Here is a 27,351-nt window from a genome sequence, read left to right on the forward strand (position 1 = left end):
CGTCACAACCAATGTTACTGGCATATAAATAGAAACTGTTCGGACGGAGGGACAGACAGATATTCCATTAGATATTCTACATAATTACATCATCACGCAATGACATCACAACATTGTCGTCAAAACCAATGTTACTGTCCTTTAAAAGTAATCGTCCAATTAACACAGTGTCATTCAACAACTTGTTCCAACTAATTAGACTGTTTCAAAGTGGTGCTGGTGAGTGAAATGATTCACTGGACAATAGATCTGAAAGGAGGACCTAAGAATATCAACCCTGCTGCTGTGGTAGCTGGACACAAGAAGCTGTACTCATTTGGAGTACTGAACTTCATGAACAGTGAACAGATTGAAGTCCACATCTTCAACACATTGTCTTTGCGTTGGAGGAAGTTGCCCCCAGTTACAAATGGAAGAGGACAACGTCTCCTTGAGGTTCCCTCCCAGCGCGAGGGCCACACAGCTGTACTGGTAGAAGAAATTGTCTACATCTGGGGTGGAGGCAATCGAGCCAATCCTTACTGCAATGTGCTTTATGCCTTTGATGTCGACACCCACAGCTGGTTCAAACCCAATATTTCTGGGACTATTCCAGGAGCAAGGAGTGGCCACTCAGCCTGTGTCCTGGAGAAGGTCATGTATGTGTATGGAGGATACACCCAGCTGAATGTTAACACTAATGGCATGTACAAGTTGGACACCACCATAATGGTCTGGTCTTTAATTAACACCAGAGGTATTCCACATTCTTCTTCACATAGTTACTCTGCCACCATTATCGGAACAAAGATGTTTGTATTTGGGGGCTATGGGGGCGACAGCCTCAACAACAGCATCAGAGTGTTTGACACAAAGACCAACTGCTGGCTGAGCATGCCTTCTGGACACCTTCTCCCAGAACAACGTTCACGTCATTCAGCCTTTGCCTACAATGGAGAACTGTACATATTTGGTGGTGGCAACACCCGTCACCAGAATTTAAATGATTTGTGGAAATTCAGTCCAGAGACCTTTTCCGGAAGCAGATTGAGACCAAGGGGAAAGACCCCTGTAGGATGCATGGGATGTGCTGTTGCATGGTGGGAGATCGTATTATCATCCATGGAGGATACAAACATATGCTCCATGGTGACCTGTACATCCTGGACTTAAATCCTAGCTTGAAGATGTTATGCAAGCTAGCAGTCACTCAGCATGGTCTGGAGCTGTCTGAACTCCCGCATGACATCAGGTGGGAACTGGCAACCATGACTACCAACAGCAACAGAAAACAATGACATAGCACACGCACGCACGCACGCACGCACGCACGCACACTAGATCTGGGATACCCGACCGAAAACCCGTGGGGCCCGACAAACCTGACGGGCTCGGGCCGGACGCATTTTCATCATAATTAATTGCCGGACGTCGTTGTGTTCCCACTACTGTCCTTTGCATTGGATGTTTTTTCTTTGGCGCTGATGTGTGCAGTCGCAGTGCACTGTGCTAGCCTCGTCCGTCCGTCCGTCCGTCCGTTCAACACACAGCCCATCACCCATGTAAATCATGGCTTATAATTCTTCATCACGGCGTGTTCCGTGCCAATAGTGCCTGATCTACAAGCTCACAACGCCTCGCATCGAGCTTGTAGATCTGCTATGTTCCAGGCGCAGAAACTTGAAGAATGAGTGTGCAGCGAGTCACTGTGTCAGATGTCTAGCGCAGCGCAGCACACCTTATTATTTTTATTATTTAATAATCAACGTAGCCTACTATTTAAAACACTTTTGCAAGCCACAGTGTGGGTTAATATTCACATTAAGGGTAACAAGCAGGCACGCTGCATGCACTGCACATTAGAACAGGTTTGCTAGACTAGTGAGTGTAAATCAGTGGCTTCCTCAACGAAAAAGAATGAGGCGAAAAAGCGGTGCGAAACAATGTTCAGGCCTCGGAGCAGGTCGGACGCATTTTAATGATTAATGCACAGACGTCGATTCGGGGCGGACAAAAAAAATGGGCCCGATCCCAGCTCTTACGCACACACACACACACACACACACACACAAACAAAATAAAAATAAAAATAATAAACAAACAAATATACTAGACTGCACTCTGTCGAGGTGCCAACTTATTCTTGTGCACTCATGCAGTACTTGCGCACTCTGCTAGCACAAGTAAATACTCAAGTGGCAACAGGGCCCATAGAAGATGGTTATGAGATGATGATGAAGAAAAAGGTGATCACTTTCAGGAGAATAATTATGCAGATGAAGAAGACTAAAAAAGATAGAGAATATTGTTGTTGACAGTGAGATTTGAACTCTCAACCGCACATGTGGTGAGGGAGTAACACTGCTGTTAAATTCATCACTAAACCAGATGCCATTAGTATGACATCACGCCACCATCCAGAATCAAAACACAAAACTCGTCACGTGGCAGAGAACGAGTTAAAGACGGGGTGCCGTGATCCTCCCCCCAAACATGATCAGGTATTATGAATATACTTGGAGGAAGATTTTTTTTTCTAAGTGTAAAGAAAGTGTTAAAATTATGTTTTTATGTGGCCACACCCACCTGTTCATTGCAACCGTCAGGTCGCAAATCTATGAAAAGCTCCTCCGGGTGTCTGTTTGTCCGCATTCTCTCGAGACAGAGTCTGTAGCTGGAGCGACAGACAGCCCGAGTGGCCATTCCCTTTTCTTTGACGATGGCTAGCCAGATTGGTCTGTCCTAATCTGTCCTGATTAGGGAGTCTTACTGGTTAAGTATACCTGGTTTTAAGGTGGGAGGTGACCCAGCTGAAGTTAGCCACACCCACAGCTTTTGTTTCTACGGTAAAAAAAAAATGAGTGCGGATGATTTTATTCTATCACTAAAGTGGTGTATTTCGATTGGGCCTTTTGACTCAGAGGCTTTTTCAGCTTTCAGGAAGTAACCAAAAATACACAGGGAAGACATATTTGCATATTATAACCACACCCGGGGGTCTATAGACGGGTTTATTGTTTACAAACATTGAGACTAAATGCACAGGTGACTGTATCATGTAATCAGTCCGTCCTATCCCCAAACCTGTTGTTTTGGGGAGCGCTGGTTTCATTGGCTAATTTTGGTACCGAATCAAACGTGACGTGGACCAGAAACCCGTCTATTAGAGTAATGTTAACTCCATAGACACATACAAAATAGAATCAGCTTCCCTGATTGGCCAACCCAGACTGTCAGCTTCACAGATTGGCGGAGCATCAAGTCACGTTTGGGCCGCAAAGCCAAGGAAAGTCCCTGATTGGCTAACCTGACACGTCAGTGCAACTGATTGGCCGAGCTTTGCATAACACCTGTGCCTCATATCCAGTATGAATGGAGCAAATTGAATCGCTTTCAACATGCATGGCCCCAAGTAGGCCGGTCAAACTACTACCTCCAAGGACCCCCGCAGCTCCAGGGACCCCCAGGTCCCTGGGGGACCCCCAGGTCTAATTTTGCCCTGCTCCTATCTGCACAACCGTTGCCCCGATCCATGCCAGCTTTTGCACACACACTCCTTGCCTGCCAAACTACAACCTCCAAGGACCCCCGGAGCTCCAGGGACCCCCAGGTCCCTGAGGGACCCCCAGATGTAAAAAATGAACAAATGTGCAAAAATGACCAAATGACCACCCCAACGGGGCTGCTCACGGGGAATTCCTGGGGACCACCCACTCCTGGTGCTCCAGAACGGATGCAAAAGTGGTGGCGCCCCCAGTGGAGGACCCCCTCCACTGCAGCTCACATAAAATGCCGTAACTCCTACAGATTTTGCCCTAAAATCACGAAAATCACTACACAGCATGTCTACACTCATGTCATCAACATGGATCAGGAAGATTTAGGAAAAACAATTTTTTGCCCTATTTGTGGAGATAAGCGACCTACGGTCGCTTATCTCCCGATTAGGGAGTCTTGGTGTATGTATGTAGGCTATAGCCCATTTAACACCGTTTTTTCTTTTTTTTCTCCTTTTTTTTTCATCTCACTCACGTCACTTTGTCTGCTGACCTCACTCAGCAACAAAATAAACAGAAAATAAACAAAAAAATAATAAAACAATTCACAGGAGGCAAGCAGTGATCATCACCCCATGGTCATGATGTGCACTGCAATGTAGTTTCAAATGCACTACATTGCAGGCACTTTTCTGAGAGTGAAAAAATAAGAAGACTTGTGTGACATGTGTGATCTGGGTAACTTTCCCCAGGAAATGTGCCAAGCTCAATAGGGAACACACATACTGTACATACTATACTATACTATACTATACTATACTATACATATACACACATACATACATACATACATACATACATACATACACATACATGTACAGGTACAAAGCCAGATGTAGGAGTGCTTAGCACTGCTCAAAAATAGGGAATAACTAAACAACCAAATAATAGTTCAGTTTAAAGTTTACTGCGTGTGTCCTGTGTTGTGTGGTTGTTGCTGCAGGCCGGTGTAGCAGAGGCCCGGCAGGATGTGCCTGCTCCTTCAGGGGGCGCTAGCGGTCAGACCTCCAGCACCGGACAGCAGGTCAACACCCATCAGGCCCAGCAGCAGGACCACCGAGGATTGCAGGTCAGCACCCATCAGGCCCAGTGGTGTAAAGTAACCAAGTACATTTACTCAAGTACTGTACTTAAAGGGGAAGACCACCCATTTTCAATATTGAACTATGCCATTAATATACCCTAGAGGAGTTGTGTGGAAATAGAAAAAAGAAATCCCCCCCTTCTGTGTTGCCTAGAACTGGAGGATTGATTTTGGGGTTTGTATTGTAAAGTACAACGTGATGACATCACACTGTTGTACTTTACAATACAAACCCCAAAATCAATCCTTCAGTTCTATAGGCAACAGAGAAGGGGGGGATTTTTTTCCTTCTATTTCCACACAACTCCTCTAAGGTATATTAATGACATAGTTCAATATTGAAAATGGGTGGTCTTCCCCTTTAAGTATATATATAGAATGTTGTTGTTGACAGTGAGATTTGAACTCACAACCGCACATGTAGTGAGGGAGTAACACTGCTGTTAAATTCATCACTAAACCAGATGCCATTAGTATGACATCACTCCACCATCCAGAATCAAAACACAACACTCGTCACGTGGCAGAGAACGAGTTAAAGACGGGGTGCCGTGATCCTCCCCCCCAAAACATGATCAGGTATTATGAATATACTTGGAGGAAGATTTTTTTTTCCAAGTGTAAAGAAATTGTTAAAATTATGTTTTTATGTGGCCACACCCACCTGTTCATTGCAACCGTCAGGTCGCAAATCTATGAAAAGATCCTCCGGGTGTCTGTCTGTCCGCATTCTCTCGAGACAGAGTCTGTAGCTGGAGCGACAGCCCGAGTGGCCATTCCCTTTTCTTTGAGATTTTGAGATATTTGTACTTTACTTGAGTATTTCCATTTCAGCACTTTTACTTCTACTCCACTACATCTCGGATCCAAATATTGTACTTTTACTCTACACTTATTTGGAAACTTTAGTTACTAGTTACTTTGCAGGTATAAATGATTATATTATGAAACATATATTAATCCACTTTAGCCCTATTTTATACCTAGGATATCTGAAAATAGCCGATCTACAAGCTCACAACGCGCCGCGATGCGACGCGTTGTAGGCTTTTAGATCTGCTATTAACATCTTTTGCTTTTGGTACATAAGTATATTTTGATGCCAATACTTTTGTACTTTTAGTCAAGTAGCAATTTGAACACAGGCCTTTTACTTTCAACAGAGCATTTTTATATTGTGGTATTGCTACTTTTACAAAACATTTGAGTACTTTTTTTCCCACCACTGCCCAGGCCCAGCAGCAGGACCACATGGGAGTCCACAGACACCAGTCAGAGGTGGACAAACTCCAGGACCTCCTCTCATCGGCACGCCGCAACAACAGCAGAGCTGTAAAGCACACACACTCACACACTCAGGGACATGCTGGGCCCCTGATTCAGCCCGGGAAAAAGAGTCGGAGAGAGGCCCTCATTGCGCGCTATAGAGAGAGATCTCTCTCTATAGCGCTGCTGCTACTCAAAGATTTGCCATTTCAGATCATGACAAGTGACAACCCAGTGGGCCAATTACACAAGTTATATTTCGTCGTTGTTGGGTGGAAACCTTTTGTGTCCAAAACCGTTTGTTTTGTATTTATCATTTAAAAAATGATTTAAACTAGTGAAAACAGCCGATCTACAAGCACACACAAGTGTGCTTGTAGATCTGCTGTTTTCACTACTTTTGTGCGACGGCCTTGTATGATGAAGCAGGGCTGTGCTTTGCGAAAAAAATTACAAATTTGAAACTTGGAGATACAAGGTTTCTGCCCGACAGTGACGATTTACTTTGTTGGCCGCCCAGCCCCCAAAAATGGAACGAAGGCCGACATTTTATTTTAATTTTTTTCCTAATGGCCGGCCTGGACCGGCCAGGAATGAACCGGCCGTTCGGGAGTTGGCCCACTTTTCCCAATGGCCAGCACGTCCCTCTCACAACCTCACAGCAGAACATTCTTGACCAGTATTACCCGTTGTTTCTCACTCACGACACTTTGTCTGCTGACCTCACTCAGCAACGAAATAAACAGAAAATAACCAAAAGTGAAAATAAAACAATTCACAGGAGGCAAGCAGTGATCAACCCAGGCATGATGTGCACTGCAATAAAGTTTCAAATGCACTTCATTGCAGGCGTTTTTTAGAGTGAAAACATAATAAGACACCTGTGACATGTGTGATCTGGGCAGCTTGCCCCAGGAAATGTGCCAAGCTCAATAGGGAACAACGGTATTTGAACTATTGACATGATGAATTGTCATATCTTTTCTTTTTTTTTCGCGATTTTTGTAACCCATTTTTTCACCCGGTGTCAATTGTCTAATGTGATCCTGGGCGCTACACTCCCTCTGCCAACTTGGGGAGAGCAACCTCATGCTTCCTTCAATGCATGAGGAGTCCAAGCCACTTCTTTTCACCTGACAGGGGGAGTTTCCCCGGCTGGGCGTATAGTGCGTGGAAGAAACACGTTATTCCAACTCCAATTGCCTTTATCCCAAAGCATCTGTGTCTCAGAAATGATTATATGACAAGATTCTGTGGAGAAAATAAATAAATGCATGCTGTGCTCTAGCTGGAGTCTTTGAGGAAGGCCTTGGACACAGCCAGGCTGGACAATAGGAGGCTGGCTCAGAGACTGGAGCAGGCTGAGAGGACCAACGCCAGTCTACAGAACAAACTGGAGCAGACCGGACACCACACACACAGGTGACAGCAAAACACTGTGTGAAACTGTGTGTGTGTGTGTGTGTGTGTGTGTGTGTGTGTGTGTGTGTGTGTGTGTGTGCGTGCGTGCGTGCGTGCGTGCGTGCGTGCGTGCGCGTGCGTGTGAGTCAAAATCTGAATTAATTTAACTTTAATGTCACTTCACAGGTTTGCAGTTGTAAAGAAGTGGGTGAAATTTGTCTTTGTGCAAGCTCCATTCTTTTGGTTATTTTTTAAAAAAAAGAGAAAAGAAAAGAAGAGTGGAGAGGTAGGGAGAGCGAGGGGAAAAAGATCAGTCAGTAGACGAGGCGAGCTGCTTCATGCTTTGCTAGCAGTGTCATAGTTTATAAATTCATCATTTCACTTTCAAAAGAACAATTTGACCCCACTTAAGTTGTACTGTATTATATGTTGTTGGTTCAGCTAATGGTCCAGGTTGCAACTAATATTATGTATACCCCTCCATGCTCAATTTAAAATGCATCATCCACTTTGTTTGATAGAATGTATTGTGCATGTGTGTGTGTGTGTGTGTGTGTGTGTGCGTGCGTGCGTGCGTGCGTGCGTGCGTGTCTTTGTGCGTGCGTGCGCGTGTGTGTGTGTGTGTGTGTGTGTGTTGCAGAGGGGAAGAGTTGCGTGAGGCTCGGACAAGGATCAGTCATTTATCAGAGCAGCTGGACTCCCTGCAGCGTCAGATGACAAGAGACAAAGAGGCTTCCAGGAGGACGCTGCACAGAGAGATCTCCCAGGTAACAGTAGGCCTGTCACAATTATTACAAAATGGTCTAATGACAATTATTTGACATAATCACAATTATTTTTGTCACAGTCATCATAATTGTTTACAGGTTGAAAAATGTTCATATTTTTTCAATCATTTAAAAAAATAGTGGAAATAGCAGATCTGCAAGCTCACAACGTGTCGCATCGCGACACGTTGTCAGCTTGTAGATCGGCTATTTCCACTATCAATGTTATTTTTAAAGTATGAAGTTGTCAAATATGTAATTTATTTGTAGGTTATGTCTCATATCTGACATGTGCAACTTCAAAGTCTACAAGCCAAACAGAAATGTCATTGTCAACGACAAAAACACAATTAAATCGTTGATCGCAATTAATCGCCATGTAAAATGCCATAATTGTGGCAGCCCTAGGTAACAACACAGGATCATAATAGAAATAGGGTTAAAACTGTAAAAGCTCGGGACACCATTGGCTGCATAATTGCCGTCAATACCGATGCCATCAAAAAAAGTGCAATAATGGGCCGATATATCAACCGGACTGATACATCAGTCAGACTCTACTTTTTAGTATCATCGGTCCTGTGTTACAGCACACCTGTTGGGTGGCCTTGTTATGTCATTGAGTACGTTAGTAGTGTTATGAGAGGCAGTCAGTTTTGTAGTGTTTAGAGGGCTTTGTCAACACCATCTCTCTATATTTGCTGTAGGTTTAATGTTCCATTAGCAGCCATAAAACTGAGCAGTATTCTGTGTGTCTCTTTAAAGCATTGACAAATTTCAGTGATGCCACTGTGGTACAATCGGTGAATGTGAAACAGTTTTTGCCGCTACCCTCAGCGGCCAAAACTGACACAGTGTCAGTTTGAGGAGTTTGTTTTGAGACAGTGCATGTAGGCTACACTCCCCCCCCCCCCCCCCCTGAATCTGTCTTTGACTCTTTATCGTCTCCAGCTGAAAAGGTCTCTTGAGGATTCATCCGGCAGGTCAGGTGACGTGTCCACGTCCAATCGGGAGCTGCGGAAGCGGGTGTCTGAGCTGGAGAAGCTGGTGGCCAATCAGAAAGCTCGTATCAGGCTGCAGAAGAGCCAGCTGAGGCAGCACCTGGAGAACAGAGGCACCCTGGATGTCGGTCAGAATACCAAGGTAATGATGTTACTTTACTACCGGTATGTACTGTACATGTACGTACCTATAGGCCTGAATGCAAATCTGTGTCACTTTAGATTTGAACCACTTTAAAGATGGGGTGCCATGATTTCCCCCTCTATAAAACATGATTATCTACTATTATGATTATACTAGGAGGAAGAATTTTTCCAAAAAAGTGTACAGAAAGAGTTAAAATGATGTTTTTATGTGGCCACACCCACCAGTTCATTGGTTGTCATGGTGGGCGGTGACCCAGCTGAAGTTAGCCACACCCACATGTGTCGGGTGAATGGTAATTAGGGGAGGGGTTGATTCTATGATGTAATAAGTATGGGTGTTTTTGGAACGGCACGTCTGACCCAGCAGGTGGCATCCTCCAGCTAAAAACCCAAATAAAAAGAGAATGCATAATTGCTCATAACAACCACACCAGGGGGTCTAATGAAGTACTGTCAACCTCCTAGACACATGAAAACCAGAAAAAGTACAAACTATGGCACCAACTCTTTAACCATTATTTTATGCTTTAACTATTAAAACATAGCAGATAGACAAGCTCACAGTGTGGCACAGATAGTTAAAGCATTAAATAATTCTAGGCCTAAATGGGTTAAAGGGATAGTTCACCCACAAAATAACCTTTTTTCACCCCATGTAGTTCATGGATTGTTTTCCTTCGCATTCCTAAGCCAATAATTTGAGGAGACTCTTTGTGTTCAAAGCAGGCTTTTTGTGTCTCCATAGGGAACCACTGCTGGTCCCAGAAGTGCGCGGTGCGAGACATTTCTCTCAGGGTTAATCTAAAAAAAAGAAATGTCAAAGAGCGTGCAAATCCAAAACTGAACCACAACTTGGAAAAAAAGGAAACTACTCTTTATCAGAACATGAAGATTGTGCTGCTCAGAATGTCACGTGCCTTGCGGGTATCGAATCAATATCAAGCATCGGGTTTTAGACAATATTTTATTTTCTAATAATTATGTTGAAAATGTCCAAACAAAAAGCCTGAAAAAGCCTTTCTTGTGTTTTCTGAGTGAGGCTTTCAAAGGGTTCAACAAGATGGAACGTTTCGAAATAAAAAATCAAACCTCGGTTCGAAGTGAAGCGGTGAATTTTTATTCTATGTGTTCTACAGCTATGAAATCTGTGTTCTAGATCTATACATTCTGTGTTCTAGATCTATACTTTCTATGTGCTTTAGTTCTATATTTCTATGAATTCTGAATGAGTGAATGATTTTGTCTGGAGGGCCAAATTGGCATGTGAAGCTTGACCAATCCAAGCATGCTCGGGATATGTACGGGATAGACAAAATTGACGGGACAGACAAAGCCACACCTTGGAAGCGGCTTTCACCGCTTCAAAAATACTACATTCAAGCTTTTAAAAATTCTGTGTTTAGGCCTATATGCATTTTTCAGAATGGACAAAAAAATTAATATTTATATATATATATATCGGTTTATATCAGTTATCGGTCATAACGGCAATTAATTTTATCGGATATCAATATCAGCCAGACATTTCATAACGCCCATCCCTAGTAAATCATAGACAAAAACTGGCCTAAATCCTAACAAAAACAAGCAACGAGCAAAAAAGGTGTTCAGAGACAAACTGTTGACTGGCAGTCTGGCTGGCAGGGGAGAGCAAAGCCCGCAGGAGCTGGAGAAAACTGGCCATAACTTGGGAAGCAGGCTGTGCACTTGGCATGCTGAAGTGCAATCAGGCTGTCTAGCGAATGTTGACATGGCTGAAATAATTCCATTCCGGCACCGTCGAAGCACTATCCACACTGTGGAGAAATGTGTTTGTGGAGCCCAGGCGTCACAGCAAAGTCTTTGAGGGCCTAAATATTCTTCACTTCAAAACAATACTTTTGTGATAATGCTTCTCTGCTGTGAGGGCCCGGAGTTCCAAACAGTGGGTCGGGGCCCATGTGTGGGTCACGGACCGATTTTTGTGGGTCACGACTCAAGTAAAAATCCCTTTTCTATACTACATAAAAAAAAAATATTATTTCAAAAGATTGTCCTCTCCCCCCCAAAACTTTTATTTAAACAAATCTAAGAAATGCCATGAATTATAAATAATAATTAAAGATGAAGTGCCAAATAGCCGATCTACAAGCTTGCGCGTTGTGTGCTTGTAGATCGGCTGTGTTCACTAGTTTGGGTCCTGGGCAAACGTCCAGTGTCTCTTTTGGGTCTGGACATGAAGAGGTTGGGAACCACTGCAAATGTCAAATACCGTACATCAGGGCTCTGATAGCCCCCTTTATGCACCCTTTCCACCAGTCTGTCACATATACAGTGCACCATACATGCGTCACATACCGTACACCCATACGTGCGCATGATGCATATGAAGTCTGTGTTCTTGTGTCTGAAGACTCTTGGTACACCAACTAAAACAATGACAACAAACCGCCTTTCATCGATCCTTTAATCCAGGGGTCTTCAACGTTTTCAGTTCGTCATTGTATTCTGGATTCATGTCAGTTTGTGTTTTCAGTTATTTAACCACTTGAACCGTCAATACTTAATAAACTTGACCTTTCACTCTGTCCTTAGTCTGCTCTTTTTCCCCTCTACACAAAATCTCTTTGTCAAAAATAGCGGATATACAAGCTCTGCATTTTTTTGGCTAAAGTTATCAGATACTTTTTTTCTCCTTTTTTATATTGAACCCTATCCATATTCTATCTCACAAGGATTTGGAGGACCCCCTGTAGTAACTCTGAGGACCCCCTATGGGTCCCGGACCCCCTGTCGAAGACCCTTGCTTTAATCATCATAATTGTCTTATCGGCCACCTTGACTTCCCCTCTGTTAGTGAACACAGACTAAGTCATGTCATCTTGACAGAAACCGGAGAGCCGCGGGAGGCTGCGGCGGGATGAGGGCGCGGCCACCGGGAAGCCGTGTGACGCCAGGATGGAGTCCCAGCGGGTAGGACGGATCTACACCACATCAGCGTGTTCACACTCCTTCTATCTACCCCCACTCCATGACTCTCCCACATTATTGTCGGTTGGAAAGTCGTTTAAAAGTCGCTGTGCGCATACTTTTTGTTCGTCTACGCCAGGGGTCTTCAACGTTTTCAGGCCAAGGACCCCTTAGTTGAGAGAGAGATGAAGCAGGGACCCTCAGATTCATATAGTTTCATCGTTTGACAGCATAATCATCAGTGTATTTTTGGATTCATGTCACTTTAGTTTGTTTTATCAGATACTGTATGTAAAAACTTGAACCGTCAATACTTGACCTTTCACTGTACTTAGTCTGCTCTTTTTACCCTCTACACCAAACCTCTTTGCCAAAAATAGCCGATCTACAAGCGCGCAACACCTCGCAGCGCGAAGCGTTGTGAGCTTGTAGATCTGCTATTTTTGGCTATAGTTGTCAGAATATGGACGTTAGGGTTCAATTGGTTAATATAAAAAAGGAGAAAAAAGTTTCTATCATACAAAGATTTGAAGGACCCCCTGTAGTAACTCTGAGGACCCCCTAGGGATCCCGGACCCCCTGTTGAAGACTCCTGGTCTACGCTGACGCCTGACATCATGTTTGTGCATCTCTCTCATTCGCTCTCACACCCACACCGTTGCAACCTTAATATGATCTATTCTAGAGGTTAAACATGTGTAACATTAGTATAAGTACCAGTACCACAAAGAAAACGAACGGAAATGTGTAAGTTTATTACCAACTGAAGTTAGGATTACAGAAAGTGAATAGGAAACCAAATAAGGAAAGCATACATCTTCGGGGGAGCCAAGGCCAAAATGGCAAACAAAAAAACTGTCTGGTTGATTGAGGGATGAGGCCCAGGTGCGCTCTATCTTAGCAATGGTGACAGGTGCTTATCGACGGTCACAGCCTTCACCCTTTAGCCCAGGGGTCTTCAACATTTTCAGGCCAAGGACCCCTTAGTTGAAAGACAGATGAAGCAGGGACCCCCACAACCTTTTCATAGATTCCATATAGTTTCATTGTTTGACAGCACAATCATCAGTGTATTTTGGATTCATGATAATGTGTGTTTTCAAATATACAATCACTTGAACGGTCAATAATTAATAAACTTTCACTCTGTACTTAGTCTGCTCTTTTTACCCTCTAAACCCAACCACTTTATAGCCGATCTACAAGCTCACAATGTCTCGCAGCACGAGGCGTTGTGAGCTTGTAGATCTGCTATGTTTGGCTAAAGTTCTCAAAATAGGGACAGTTGGACACTAGGGTTCAAGTGGTTAATATAAAATAGGAGAAAAAAAAACGTATCACTCAAATATTTGGAGGACCCCCTGTAGTAACACTGAGAACCCCCTAGGGGTCCTGGACCCCCTCTAAGACCCATGCTTTAGCCTGTAGCCTATTAATAGTCCAATCTAATTATGGATGTGCCTTGAGTGCACTTTTAACCAAACCGATTCAGCCACGAATCGGCGGCGGAGTCGTTTGCCGACAGGGAGATCATCGGCAGGTTTTCGGCAGCGGGTCGGGAACGCTATCGAACAGTATCGACGGAAAACTGGAAGACTGGACTTGCTCAGTTTTGTAGAGTCGCCCCTGGCCATCGGTAAGATTGAGGGAGTTGTAGAATGGACCATTATGTTTATTTGCTACTGCTGCAAAACCAAGCCAAAATAAGCCAGAGACATTTTCCCATCGCACAGTTTTACTAAATAGCATATTCACGATCTCAACTCTCAATTTCCTATACTAATCAACTCCAAAAAAAACGCTAGTAATGGTAATAATAAATCTCCGCTTCCCCCGTCCGGTTGCCAGATTCTGTGAGTGAAGCAAGCGACCAGGTCTATGAAAACAAGCCCAAAAGAAAACGACCAGTTTCACCTATTGAGCTCTATTACATTAGCTATTTTCTAAAAGAATGTTGAAAGCAAGGCCAAATAAGCAACTACACTTCAGAAACAAGCCCAAACAAAAGTAACCCACAACTAGCAACATTACAAGAAAACAGGATCAAAGTCGCTTATAACGAGCAGACCTGGCAAAACACAGTGCGCATGCGCACAACTGCGTACAGTAACTACAGTCGGCGTGCAGTCGGCTGGAAAAAAAATGTGCTTAGTTTTTTGCAGTTCTTTGCAGTTCTTTGCAGTCTGTGAACAGTTAGAAAGAGTCTCCTGTAGTATTTTCAGTGTGGAGGCACCTTTGATTGACCAGACACCATCTCCATTCTAGATAACTGTGGATCTGTGGTCAGAGTCTGAAGGAAGTAAAGAATGCTGGAACAGGAACTCATCCGGGCATCAGGATCCTACAGAGGCCACGCCCACTTACTGCAAGTATGACTCACAGGTGCGTATCTCCTCTCTAACGTGGTCTTATCCCTAAACAGGGGTGTCGCACCAAATTCTGGGCCCTGGGTACTTTAACTATTGAAAAATCGCAGATCTACAAGCTCACAGCGTGGTACCGAGTGCCGCGCTGCGAGCTTGTAGATCTGCTATTTTTGAAAGATCGTGACAAGTCTTTGAATATTTGAAATCCTTCTAAAGTTTTTTGAAAAACCTATGTTTCTATGTCAGTGGTGCTCAAACCTTTCATGTGAAGGACCCAAAATTATATGTATTTGGCCACGGACCCCCATCTCAAAATATTTAGTTCCACGTACCCCCCAGAAGCAAAATTTGAGTTACAAATGTTTGCTAAAAAAATAAATATATTCAAAGATTTCACGACTTTTCAAAAATAGCAGATCTACAAGCTCGCAGAGCTTGTGTATCTGCCACCCCTGTCCCTAAATGACCTCATCCACTGATTTCCCTTTCTATGTGTGTTGCTAAAGGTTGTATTTTGGTCATGAGCACAGTTTTTGTTTTGTTTCTGTCATTTTAGCTTTAGTCATAAAATAAATAAAATAAATGCTTTCCTTAAAAGCTCCTATTCATTCAGCCGAGTGGACACAAGCGCACACGGAGGCATTGATCTAGTAAATTAAACGTATTCAGCAATTTGGCCCCAGAGCGTCTGAGCATTCGCTGAGCGAGAGCCTCTCTCATAGGACAAAGGAGTTTTTAGCCCATCATGATCTTATCAAATATTTAAGTCCTCCGCGGCTTTCATAAAGCCGCTTAGCTCTAAAAGCACTGCTGGCTGAGTGTTTGTCCCCCCGCGAGGCTGTTTTATGAGCAGGGGGGGGATATTTTCAATTGCAGAGTGGATCTACTGGCAGTCCCAAATGAATGCATGTGGCGGAGATTGTTTGGAGAGGGAGCGCACACGGCTGGAATGCACAATGAGCTCTATCGAGCCGTTCCACTTCGCGACCGACGGCCGTGGCTTTTTTTTTCTTCTTTTTGTATTGCTGGTATAGTTCCATAAACAAGCGTCATAAAATATAATTCATCGTTGTTGTCGGGTGGAAACCCTGTGTGTCCAAAACGGTTCGTTTTATATTCATCATTTTAAAAATGATTTAAATTCTTTTTTTATTTTCACTAGTTTTGTGCGACACTCTTGTATGATGAAGCAGGGCTTTACTTTACAAAATAACGTACAAATCTGAAACTTGGAGATACGAGGTTTCTGCCCGACAGTGACGTTATAAATCATACTCCGGGCCGGCCGCGTGACAGAAAGACATAACAGAAGGTCACGCACCCGGGAAGCCCTGTGAATGTGTTTGGCCGCCGCCGTTAGAAGACGCTGTGCCCCCTCGGGCTACGCTTAACTGACCTCGGCGCGTGTCATCCTACTGTTCAATAATGATAATGAAGTTGTTGGCGCTGTCGCAGCCCACGGAGTGAGAGCGGGGAGGGAAGAGGCTTTCGCTGTTTGACAAACAGATTTGCCTCCAGGTGACAGTTATTACATCCACCCAGCGAATCCCTGTGATTCACACCCGCTGGGATTACTATGTGAAGGGGGTGGGGGTGGGGGGTTTAGAGATGGATTAATCCCGCCTGAACTAATTTGCGCTGTAAGTTACCCACGACAAAGTAACTGGGGTCACGTTGATAAGGAATTGTTAGCCTATTGATGGTGGGGGATAATATTATTTTAATATATCCATCCCAAACAATCCAAAGCAGCTCATGTCGCCTTGTACTCTTGGTGCTAAAAAGGCGAAAGTAGCAGATCTACAAGCTCACATTGCGTCACATTATTGTGACATGATGTGAGCTTGCATACATACCGGTACATACATACAAACAGTATATACACACACACACACACACACACACACACACACACACACTAGTAAGACGCCACTGTGGCGCGACCAGGGCGAGGTCGCGCCACAGTGATGTGGACATCAGGGATTATGGACATCATGGATCTCCATATAGGCATTAAAGGGATTTGTTCCCCTGGCATCACAGATGGATCTCTCTAACAGGGCATCATTTATATTGATGACATCAGGGAACTCCATATATGGGCATAAAAGGGATTCTGTTTGTGTGACATTACAGTGAAGCCAGAGCGTGATGCGAGAGCGGCAAACCCATTCTGGTAGAGTGGTTCCCCATGACATCACAGTGACGTCAGAGCATGATGACAAATGTTTACAGTCTATCTATGGGTTTGCCCATAGACCGTATACACGAAGACAAGCTGTGACGTTTCTCATGGTAAACCGCGACCTTCGGTTGCAATTAGGCTATAATATAATTTGAAAACCACTGCTCTAGTGCAGTCAGAGACGGCACGGTTGCAGATTGCACCGGCCAGGATTGGCCATACAGGGAAAGGGCCCAGCGGACACGTTTGGGTTCGGCTGCCCTGCCATCTTCACGCACCTGGTCCATTAGGAGACGTTCCAGGTCTCCTGTGCTCTGCCGAGGCTGTCTGGCTTAACAAATGAGCTGTGTGATTCTTCTTGTCCTCAGGCCCTGGGAGAAGGTGAGCCAGAGTGGCGGAGATGGACGTCCATAATGGAGCGCTGGGAGGCAAAGCGAGAGCTGGCCCGCACACAGCTGCTGCTCACGCAGTCATCACACTGACGCGGCCGGGCTGGGCTGGCTGGACGCACAGACACACGGTTCCCTTTCCCATAAAACCGGGACCCACAACAAGTCATGTTTTCCAGGCTACCAACCATACCACGAACTCCGGGGAGAAACACACACACACACACACACACACACACACACACACACACACACACACACACACACACACAACATAACACAGTCACACACTAGTGGTTCCACGTATTTATTCCAAACACCGAACACCGACAGATAGGAGATAGCAACCACATATTACCCAGCAGCTGTAGGTCGGAGGACTGTGTGTGTGTGTGTGTGTGTGTGTGTGTGTGTGTGTGTGTGTGTGTGTGTGTGTGTGTGTGTGTGTGAGAGAGAGATAGTTGAAATTGCCATACTGAATGTCGACCACAGTGGTTTGTTGTGGTTTTGAACACTGTGTGGGGGGAGGGAACATGCGCTCTCGTCAAATACAATCATCGTATCGGCAATAGTTTCCAGCTGCACAAAAATAGTGTTTTTTTTGTTGTTCTTGTTGTGCCAGCAGAGTCTGTATACAAAAGTTAAATCTTCAAATAGCACTGTACAAATGTATGTAGTAGTGTAGTCAACGGTTGCCACACATTAGGTGCAGAATTGTTTTTTTTTTCGTTTTGTTTGCCAGTGAATGGGAGCAGGAGGAAATGGCCGTTCCTTTTCAGATTAGTCAGTTCTCGTGTGGTTTGTCCGGGGTTAAAGAGAGTTCATGGGGGAATGCGGGGCAATTAGTAGGTAGATGGGGTCCTTCGATTTCCAATAAAACACGGGGCCCACCAAGTCATGTTTCCAGGCTTCCTGCAGCCATACCAGGAGCTACAGTGTGAAAAACAGCCGTGCGGTCGGGTACTCTAGATCAGTGGTTCTCAACCTTTTCAGGCCGCAACCCCCAAAATAATCATATTTTAACTGGGGACCCCCCCCCCACCCTGACAAGTACTAAGAGTTGAGGCATTACATTTTGATTTTGTAAAAGACGGTTCCATTGTGAAAATAGCTATATATTTTCACAATTTCTGCCTCATTGGCCATATTTGACAATTTGGCCAATGTTTAATTTGTCATTTTAGAGGTATTAAAAAGTCCTTTAATTGTCACTTTAGAAATGTGCAGATACACTTGTTTATACAGTTTGTTTACTGTTGAGTGAGAAAACAATGTTGCATCTGGGGACCCCCCAAAATAATTTGGGGAACCCCTTGGGGGTCCCGACCCACAGGTCCCGACCCCACACTCAAGGTGGGTGCCATGACGCAAGTCTAGGTGTGCCACAGAATGCTTTGATAACATTTGGAATTTATCAATGTTCCAAATGTTAGTGAACATTGATAAGGCAAAGTTAGTGTTAGTGTCCCTCAGTGAGACCAAACCTCCGTGCCAAAAAATAGCCGATCTATAAGCTATTTTTGGTGAATGTTCCCCCTCAGATACTGCTGCGGGTTCAAGCTGTTAAAAGTCAAGTATGAAGTTATTTTCATATCTGTCGTAAGTCTCGTACCGGAAACTACTATTCACTCATGTTTCCCCCTCGTGACACGTACTGTAGCAAAGATTGACACATATTTACGTAATAACATGACAGTTAATGTAAGGTTCTATAAAGTCACAATGTAATTCAGGGGTGTCTTAGATGAAAAAATGTTATTTACAGGGGTGTCTGTCCTGATACCAAAAATTCAAATGAAAAGGTTTGAGAACCACTGCTCTAGATCAGTGGTTCTCAACCTGTGGGTCGGGACCCCCAGGGGCGTCTCCGAGTTATTTTGGTGGGTCCCCCCAGATAATTAACCTAATGTGCAACATTGTTTTTTCACTCAACTGTAAACAAACCAGCATAAAGTTGAAGTGCATAGAGGGTACATGCACATTTCTAAAGTGACAATTTATGGACTTTTTTATACAAAAAATCTACATCTACATTGATTGATTGAAGATTGAAGAATTTATTAGAAGTTTGCAATAGAAAAAAGTACAGTTTCATGACAGTACAAATCACTGGTACAAGGTCAACTAAAAGGAGATCCTAGAAAGCCGAGGCTTATTTCCACAGGAACCACACTTTAAGTATCTCATATAACATTGAAAGACAGACGGATAGAACATAGTACTTTATCTAGGATAATATCAGTTTCAAAAGCATAACATCAAATACAAAAGGCAGAATACAAAGAAAAAGGGGGGGGGGAGCATGGGGGCTTAGTCTATTTACAAGTCACGGGTAGCTGCTGTCTGAAGGTGACTTTTCATACCAATTTTGAAGGAGGCTAGGGATTTGCTCACATGCTCACAACGCCTCGCAACGTGAGGCGTTGTGAGCATGTAGATCGGCAATAGAACTGTGTACAAAATCCTCAAAATGTAATGCCTCAACTCTTAGTGCTCGTCAGGGTGGGGGGTCCCCAGTTAAAATATGATTATTGTGGGGGTCACTGCCTGAAAAGGATGAGAACCACTGATCTAGATCAAAGGTTCAGTGACATTTCAAAGTCCACTGGTGATGAATGTACATGTATCAGATCATCACCTCTCAAAGGAGTTGAATGTAAGAGGCAGACAGGCAGGCAGACAACACCCTCCATTTAGAATCTTTGTGGCGTCATTACTTGCTACAAATCCTGAGGTAAAAGATCACAATGAGTCACCTGTAAAAAAAAAGAAAAGGAAAAGAAAAAAACGAAACATAACAGATCTTAAAGACCGTACAAACATTCACAGTATCAAGATGTCGGTGCAGAAAGATGTTTCACTAGTGACCATTCCTCTTTTAACCACAAGAGGGCAACGTTGCAACACAATGTCAGTTCCCAAAATAAAAATAAAAACACTCTATAATGTTGGCACTGGCAGGCAGAGGAGTTGTATCGACTCCAGTTCATTGTAAATCCATCTTTGTCCGTCTTCATTTAGGCAGGAACACAGTCCTCTCCGTCTCTTGTGTCCTTCAGTCCGGAGAAGCTTATTTGCTTCCGATCCATATTCTGTGTTTTAGATAAGCAAGTTGGCCGCTCCATCTCTGAGCTTATGCCACATATCACCAAAATAATAACATTTGAAGAAGAAATGTCTATAATTTAATTTAAAAGACACTTATGTAACTCATATGCAAAAGGATATATGTCTACATCATTTGGGATACAAAAATAGATGATTTGAAAATAAATGCAAATCTAAACATAGAAAAATATTTATTATAACCATGTAGTTTGATAATGATAGATAATTCTGTTATCTACTGACCAAAAATAAAAAAGTCTCTCCGTCTTGTATGTGTGGGAAATGTGGGAAATGAGGAGTTCCGTGCTACAGCGTGTCACAGTATGCACATCCAGTACTGAGATCAAACAGGATGAAAAACTAAAGACGAGAACAGAAGGTTATCTGAGACAGGAAGTGGACGAGGAGGAGGAGGCTGTGAAGAAGGTGTCAAAGGTCGTCCCGGGGGTGTGGTCCAGGGGTCAGAGGTCACCATACGGAGCACTTGTCCACAGGGTGCATGGGGGACCCCTAGAGGTCACCATACAGAGCACTTGTCCACAGGGTGCATGGGGGACCCCTTGGGACAGTGGAACACCCGGGCAAACTCATCAAACTGAGACACGCTGCCGATCACCCTGCGGGAGACAAGGAACACCATTTTACTGTGTACTGTAGATCAGAATAGAATAGAATAGAATAGAATAGAATAGGGTTTATTGGGTATTTGAGCCACGGACCAACGTTTGATGAGATTCAGTCTCATTTTGTTATAGTTGGATAAGATTGTGTCCACAATTCCATGCTGTATTGATGTGGTACCATAGCTTCGTTGTTCTCAACCTTTTCAGGCCGCGACCCCCCAAAAAAACATATTTGAAAGCCGGAAACCATAACATGCACCCGTGTGACAAGCGCAAGGTTATGGTCATATGCTAGCGCATTTTCAACGGATGAAATGGTTGGTAGAGGACATGTATACGTTTTTATTTCTCCAAAAAAGCGTATCCGATTATGCACGTCATGCTACGTAAACAGCGTAAGGCGCTAGAACACACCACTGGGTAGACCAAGAATTGAGACCGTGTGTCTCAGTTATGTAGACAGCTGTCAGTTTTAGTGAGTCGTTTGTCACACGAAAACGACTCACTAAAAATAATTATCACTCGCGAGGTCTAAATAGCAAAAGCCCACAGCAAAAGCTGACCAAGTGCCCAACTAGTGGTGAGTAGCCTACCTGAACAGAACTGACAGACCGCTGTGCCAATTCTTCTCATTCTCGCTAGATATTGCTTTATTGCTTATTAGCGGTTATTAACTATGTGCCAACAACTTTCCACAGCAAAGTGTGAATGGTTAAGTCAGATAAAATGTATAATTTAAATCAACCAATAGCGTCCCTTCTACCCACATCTCTATAATGAGACAATTTTAGCTTTTAATGTTTCCGTTAAATACTGCAACATTCATTTACAGCTCTCGTGCAGATTCGACAAGCTCTTGATAATAGGTAGGGTTTCCATGACTACCACCTTGTACTGTACATGGACAAAGTGCAATGTGACAGCCTTGTATTTGGCAAGATAATTTAGTGTGTGTGTGTGTGTGTGTGTGTGTGTGTGTGTGTGTGTGTGTGTGTGTGTGTGTGTGTGTGTGTGTGTGTGTGTGTGCATGTGTGTGTGTGTGTAGGTGTGCTCCAGCATAACTATGGTAATATGACAATTGCAGTAGTTATATTCATGAATTCTAACATGTACATAGTCACTGTCGGGCATAAACCTTGTATCTCCAAGTTTCAAATTTGCACGTTTTTCATAAAGTAAAGCCCTGCTTCATCCATATTTCAAAATATTACAATATTACACGAGACCACTCAAAACAAGGATTTATAATAGAGAAATGTCAACCTTTTGAAATCAGAGTTGCTTGAATTCCAGTGGGAAGTTTCCGCAGTCAGTTATAATTTGGTGTGCTATGGCATCTGCAATTCTTTTTGACACAATATTATTATTTTTTAGATGGATCTGTACTGTATATATGTATACTGTGCGCGTGCGTGCATGTGTATGTGTATGTGTGTGTGCGTGTACCTATAGTGCTCTGGTGAATGTTTGTGTGAGTGTGTGTGCGTGTACCTATAGTGCTCTGGTGCATGTTTGTGTGAGTGTGTGTGTGCGTGTACCTATAGTGCTCTGGTGCATGTTTGTCGGTCAGCAGCTGCAGGTAGATAGACTGAGATCTCCTCTTCATGCACCAGTTCTGATGAGACAGAGAACAATCAGTCAGCCATTAAACTCCTCCATTCATCTGATCTGCTGCCTCATGGAAACACAGTCAGAGCTGCTGCTACCTGAGCAAAGGCAATGAAGAGGAGCTGCTCATGGGTGTATTTAAGGCCGGGCAGGGGTCTCTCTGGACCGTGTTCCCTCACCCACTTCTGATACGCCTGGGTAGAGAGACAGAGAGAGAGACAGAGAGAGAGAGAGAGAGAGAGAGAGAGAGAGGGAGAGAGACAGACAGAGAGAGGGGATTACACACGCAAACCATGAAGGGACAGAATACAAAACAACATATTCTCACTTCTCAGCAAAGTGACATGTTGTGAGCTTGTAGATCGGCTTTTTTGGGGTGAAGATCAGTGCTTAATTAATGGCGGAGCTGGCTGGAGCTGGGCTCTGGAACCTGCCTCCCGCGCTAGAGCAGTGGTTCCCAAACGTTTCAGGTCAAGAGCCAAAACATGGATTAGACGTTTGCCCGGGACGAAAACTAGTGAAAATAGCAGGTCTATTCCACCTAACACATCTGCTCACGCCGGGCCACGTCGCAAGCTTGCAGATTGACTAATTTCACTACTTAAAGGAGTAGTTCACCCCCAAAATGACTTTTTTTCTATTGATTAGTCACGCCATGGAGACAAGAGTTCAATAATATTTTTAGTTTTTTTGTCACATAAGACACATAAGACACAAATTTGATTCGAGTAAATTTACCCCCATTGATTCCGGATGGGGACCCGTTTCGAAACAGGTCCCCATCCGGAACGAATGGGGGTAAATTTATTGTTATCACATTTTTGTCTTAGGAATGCGACAAAAAACTAAAAATATTATTGAACTCTAGTCTCCATGGCGTGACTAATCAATAGAAAAAAAGTCATTTTGGGGGTGTGTGTGTGTAACTATTATTTGTTTGTTTGTCGTTTTAAACTGTATAAAATTATTGTAAAGAAATGTATTACATATGTATTATATATATATATATATATATATATATATATATATACTGTATATATATATATATATATATTAGACCCTCCAGAAAAATGCGGGCAAAAATCCTTGATTATGCGGGCTAAAATCCTTGATTTTGCAGGCAAAAATCCTTGATTATGCGGTGAATTATGCGGGGTTTTTGTGTGAATGTATGCGATGACAATGCGAAACTATGCGAAATATGCGGGAACTTGTGAAAGTTGCGATTAAATGCGAAATTATGCGAAATATGCGGGAACTTAAAAAACATATTTATAGCCTATGTACAGTATATATACATATTATAATAAAAATTGATAACTATTAATTAAACCACTTTAATATACAGTACACTGGCTATTTGGAAATAGACAATCTACAAGCTCACAACATCACTAAGTAGTCATCAAAGTAGTCAAAACACGAATTTAAGGGTCCTTGAGTGAATTGAGAAATGCAAAACAGACTTTTTTGACTGCCTTTCATTATTTTCAAGGCAAAAAAGCAAACCTCTGTCAAATATCTGCAATTTAATTACCTTAATGGGCTACATCAAGGCAAAAATAATTACCCTATGGCCTATGCGCTTGCTAAGGATACAGCTCACTGCTAAAGCAAAACTCTGGTTTATTTATGTGGTTTTGCTCTCTCTAAAGGGATTTAAGGGATTAAAATGTTATGCATTCAATTGCTGTTCCTATCCATCCATGGAATACTGCGTGCTACTTTTTTTCGGAGAGGTGCTCGTTTGCTTTGAACGGCAACGACACAACGTTTCAAACGGAGTACAATGGAGACCTCAAAACAAGTAGGATAAACTTTAATTTGTCGTTTCTTGAAGTTTGAGGACCGAGGAAGAGTGTGTTATTCTAGCGTCACGTTGGCGAGGGCCAACGCTCATACCGTATAGCCTACATTATGCCTGCATCTCTCTCTCTGCCTGCAGTTCTCACTGTGCAGCGTGCACGCAATCGCACGGCACACACACACACACACACACACACACACACACACACACACACACACACACACACACACAGAGAGAGGAGCCACGTGTTTCTCAGCGCATCATTGTTTTGCTTCTGTTTTGTGTCTGAACGTGATTGAACGGTGACGCATGACTATACTTTTATGCGAAAAAGTGCGGGGATTGTGAAATCAAGCGATGCCCGCATATTTCGCATATTTTCCGCGGAAATATGCGAAATATGCGGTGAATATGCGGGGATTGTGAAATCATGCGAGCCCCCGCATAATCAGCGGCATTTATTGATTATTGCGGGAAATTCTGCGATCGCATAATCGCGTTTTTCTGGAGGGTGTAATATATGTGTGTATATTTTTTAAAGAAAATATTTTACTCAAGTCGTGACCCATAAAAATGTGTCTGTGACCCACAAATGGGTCCAGACTCAAATGCAGACAATACAATACGTTTTTATTTATTAGGCTATATATTTATTATTAATTCAGCTTTCACATATTCCCCTCAATGTCCCTTCCTCCTTCAATAGAGGACCGTGGCAAGACAGGCTCATGAGGCTAATAATTTACAAATTAAAGTGATATTTCACTTTCAAAAAAACTTCTGGTCATTTTATCGTCAGTTTTTAAGTTGCTCGATTCAGTATTCAGATATTTGATATTCATTTTGAACTTTTTTTTTTTAACCGTGATAGATTAATCAAAAACACCCGTCCTTGGTTTTCTGGTGACTCATAATTTTGGGAAAAAAAAAAAAAAAAAAACATTTTGTGAAGAGGGGAAAAAAAGGAGTGGGCCTAGGTAGAACCCTGGGGGATTCCAGTCAACAGGATTTTAGTGGTTAAATGTGGCAGTCCCCCACTGGTGGACATTTTTGTCAAGATTATGTTTTTTATCCATGGACATACAACATGAGCGGACAATAATATTACCAGAAGCACATAAAGAGCTGGCCCTGAATGACTAACAGGTCTGTAACTCTACATTGTACAAATGGAAGCAAATTGACCCTTACGGGTCCATTTGGTTCCATTTGTACACTCTCAGAGGTGCTTGCAAATACAACATTTGAGAACCACTAGTGCTAGTCGACACCTAATGACCTAATGTGCCATAGTGTCATAGCAAATCAGTGTCACACATATTCTGAAGAGAACCTGGAGACTTGACATTCGGTAAGTGGGCCTTGTTATCAAAATAAGAACATTAAAATGTGCGTAAAAACATATCTAAAATTTGCCGCAGACGAGACCAAGTCTTGCCACAGACACATTTGTCCATGTACGGACATTCAGATAGATGACCCCTGGAGATGTTACTTACGTAGTATGACAGCTTGAGACCTCCCATGTCAGCTATGTTCTCACCCAGTGTCAGACGACCATTCACCTGGACAGAGAACCAATAAATCACTGTCTAGTTTTTTATTAGTCATAGGATTTTTTTAGGAACTGTGTGTGTGCGTGTGTGCGTGCGTGCGTGCGTGCGTGTGTGTGTGCGCATGCGTGTGTGCGTGTGTGTCCTGTGCTGGGCATAACGTTAAACTGCTCCGTTGTAACTACCGTCGTCAATGTAGTAGGTGCAGTGGATGCCGTGGAGGCAATAGACCCAGCGGCCTTCCAGCGGCATATCCGTCTGTGTGTGTGTGTGTGTGTGTGTGTGTGTGTGTGTGTGTGTGTGTGTGTGTGTGTGTGTGTGTGTGTGTGTGTGTGTTTCATGTAACCCACCATCTGGTTGTACACAGTGAAGTTGTCGTACAGCTTGACGATGCACTCGGCTCTCTTCTGGAACTTCCTGTACGAGTCTTCTGTCCACCACTGCTTGAGGTTACCATGGCGATCATACTGGCCCCCTGCGTACATGAACCATTGATTAGTGAGTGAGTTAATGTCGAAGAGTCCTTGAGCAAGACTCTGAACCCCTAGTTGCTCCCGGTGAGTAGGTTGGTGCCTTGCATGGTTTCCTCCGCCATCGGTGTATGAATGTGTGCGTGAATGGGTGAATGTAATGCACAATCTATGTAAAGCGCCTTGGATAAAAGCGCTATATAAATGCACCATTTACCATTTATTGATCACTGAGTTGAGGACATAGAGGGGCAATGAACCATTGATCACTGATATGAGGACATAGAGGCGGGGCCAGGGTTAGGATGACATCATATCACACACTAAAACAGCAGCTCTGTCACATTTAGTTTCAGTCAGTCAGTGATCAGTCACCACTGGCGGGCGGTGAGGACGAATAATTGTCAAAGATTTTAAAGATAATATATGACATTTGAACGATAATATATGACATTTTAATGATATCACATTTTAATGATAATATAACTTTAATTTTAAAAGATGAATGTAAAAGAAAGGTCATGGCATTTCTTTAAAAAGAAATCACTTTTCATTGTGAATGTGATAACGATTATAGGGACTTTAAATTATTCTGCGCTTCGTGATAAGGTTGGGAACCACTGGCTTGTAAATCGTGGGATTTCGACTCACAAGGACTAGACTAACCGAGCACGGCCATTCTTTGGAGCAGAAGGGCGGGGATACACTAGCCGGAGAATCTCTCCGGGAGTCTCCGGCCAATAGCATTTGTTCACCGATCTACCGGTATGTGCGATCCCGAGGCTACACAAGGACTTGAATTATGCACATTATGATATTTAATCCCAGGCAGTTCTCAGGGAAGAATTCATCTACCGTAACTCTATTAACACATGCAATTGCCTACAAATGAGAGGCGGACCATAATTTATTCCAGTATCTCTAACTATGTTAATAACTGTAAGTGGTCAGTGTTAGAGTTGTGTTGCAGGACATTGTGGACTGAATAGTTGTCATTCTTACCCCAGTCATCATATCCATGAGTCAGCTCATGACCTATAATGGCTCCTATCCCTCCATAGTTCAGAGACCTGAAGGCAGCAAAGAGAACA

General features: G+C 43.3%; 2 protein-coding genes across 2 annotated transcripts in view; one reads left to right on the forward strand and one right to left on the reverse strand.

The window, feature by feature from the left end:
* The window catches only part of ccdc150 (coiled-coil domain containing 150), a gene marked incomplete at both ends in the record, with an annotated part of 36,173 nt that extends 18,989 nt beyond the window's left edge, over window positions 1-17,184 (forward strand). Inside the window, 8 exons of the mRNA XM_080731919.1 lie at window positions 4,480-4,605; window positions 5,854-5,952; window positions 7,175-7,308; window positions 7,928-8,054; window positions 9,006-9,197; window positions 12,071-12,154; window positions 14,417-14,533; window positions 17,071-17,184. Of these exons, the coding sequence (XP_080588045.1) occupies window positions 4,480-4,605; window positions 5,854-5,952; window positions 7,175-7,308; window positions 7,928-8,054; window positions 9,006-9,197; window positions 12,071-12,154; window positions 14,417-14,533; window positions 17,071-17,184 (993 nt within the window). The remainder of the gene's footprint in view (window positions 1-4,479; window positions 4,606-5,853; window positions 5,953-7,174; window positions 7,309-7,927; window positions 8,055-9,005; window positions 9,198-12,070; window positions 12,155-14,416; window positions 14,534-17,070) is intronic.
* A 3,532-nt stretch (window positions 17,185-20,716) lies between these two features.
* LOC308290145 (endothelin-converting enzyme-like 1) overlaps window positions 20,717-27,351 on the reverse strand; it is a gene marked incomplete at both ends in the record, with an annotated part of 66,245 nt that continues 59,610 nt past the window's right edge. Inside the window, 6 exons of the mRNA XM_080731920.1 lie at window positions 20,717-20,816; window positions 22,361-22,437; window positions 22,529-22,624; window positions 25,737-25,802; window positions 26,141-26,265; window positions 27,263-27,330. Coding sequence (XP_080588046.1) covers window positions 20,717-20,816; window positions 22,361-22,437; window positions 22,529-22,624; window positions 25,737-25,802; window positions 26,141-26,265; window positions 27,263-27,330 — 532 coding nt within the window. The remainder of the gene's footprint in view (window positions 20,817-22,360; window positions 22,438-22,528; window positions 22,625-25,736; window positions 25,803-26,140; window positions 26,266-27,262; window positions 27,331-27,351) is intronic.

This window comes from Nannobrachium achirus (assembly GCF_963921795.1).
Source record: "Nannobrachium achirus genome assembly, chromosome: 8".
In the NCBI taxonomy this organism is placed as follows: domain Eukaryota; kingdom Metazoa; phylum Chordata; class Actinopteri; order Myctophiformes; family Myctophidae; genus Nannobrachium; species Nannobrachium achirus.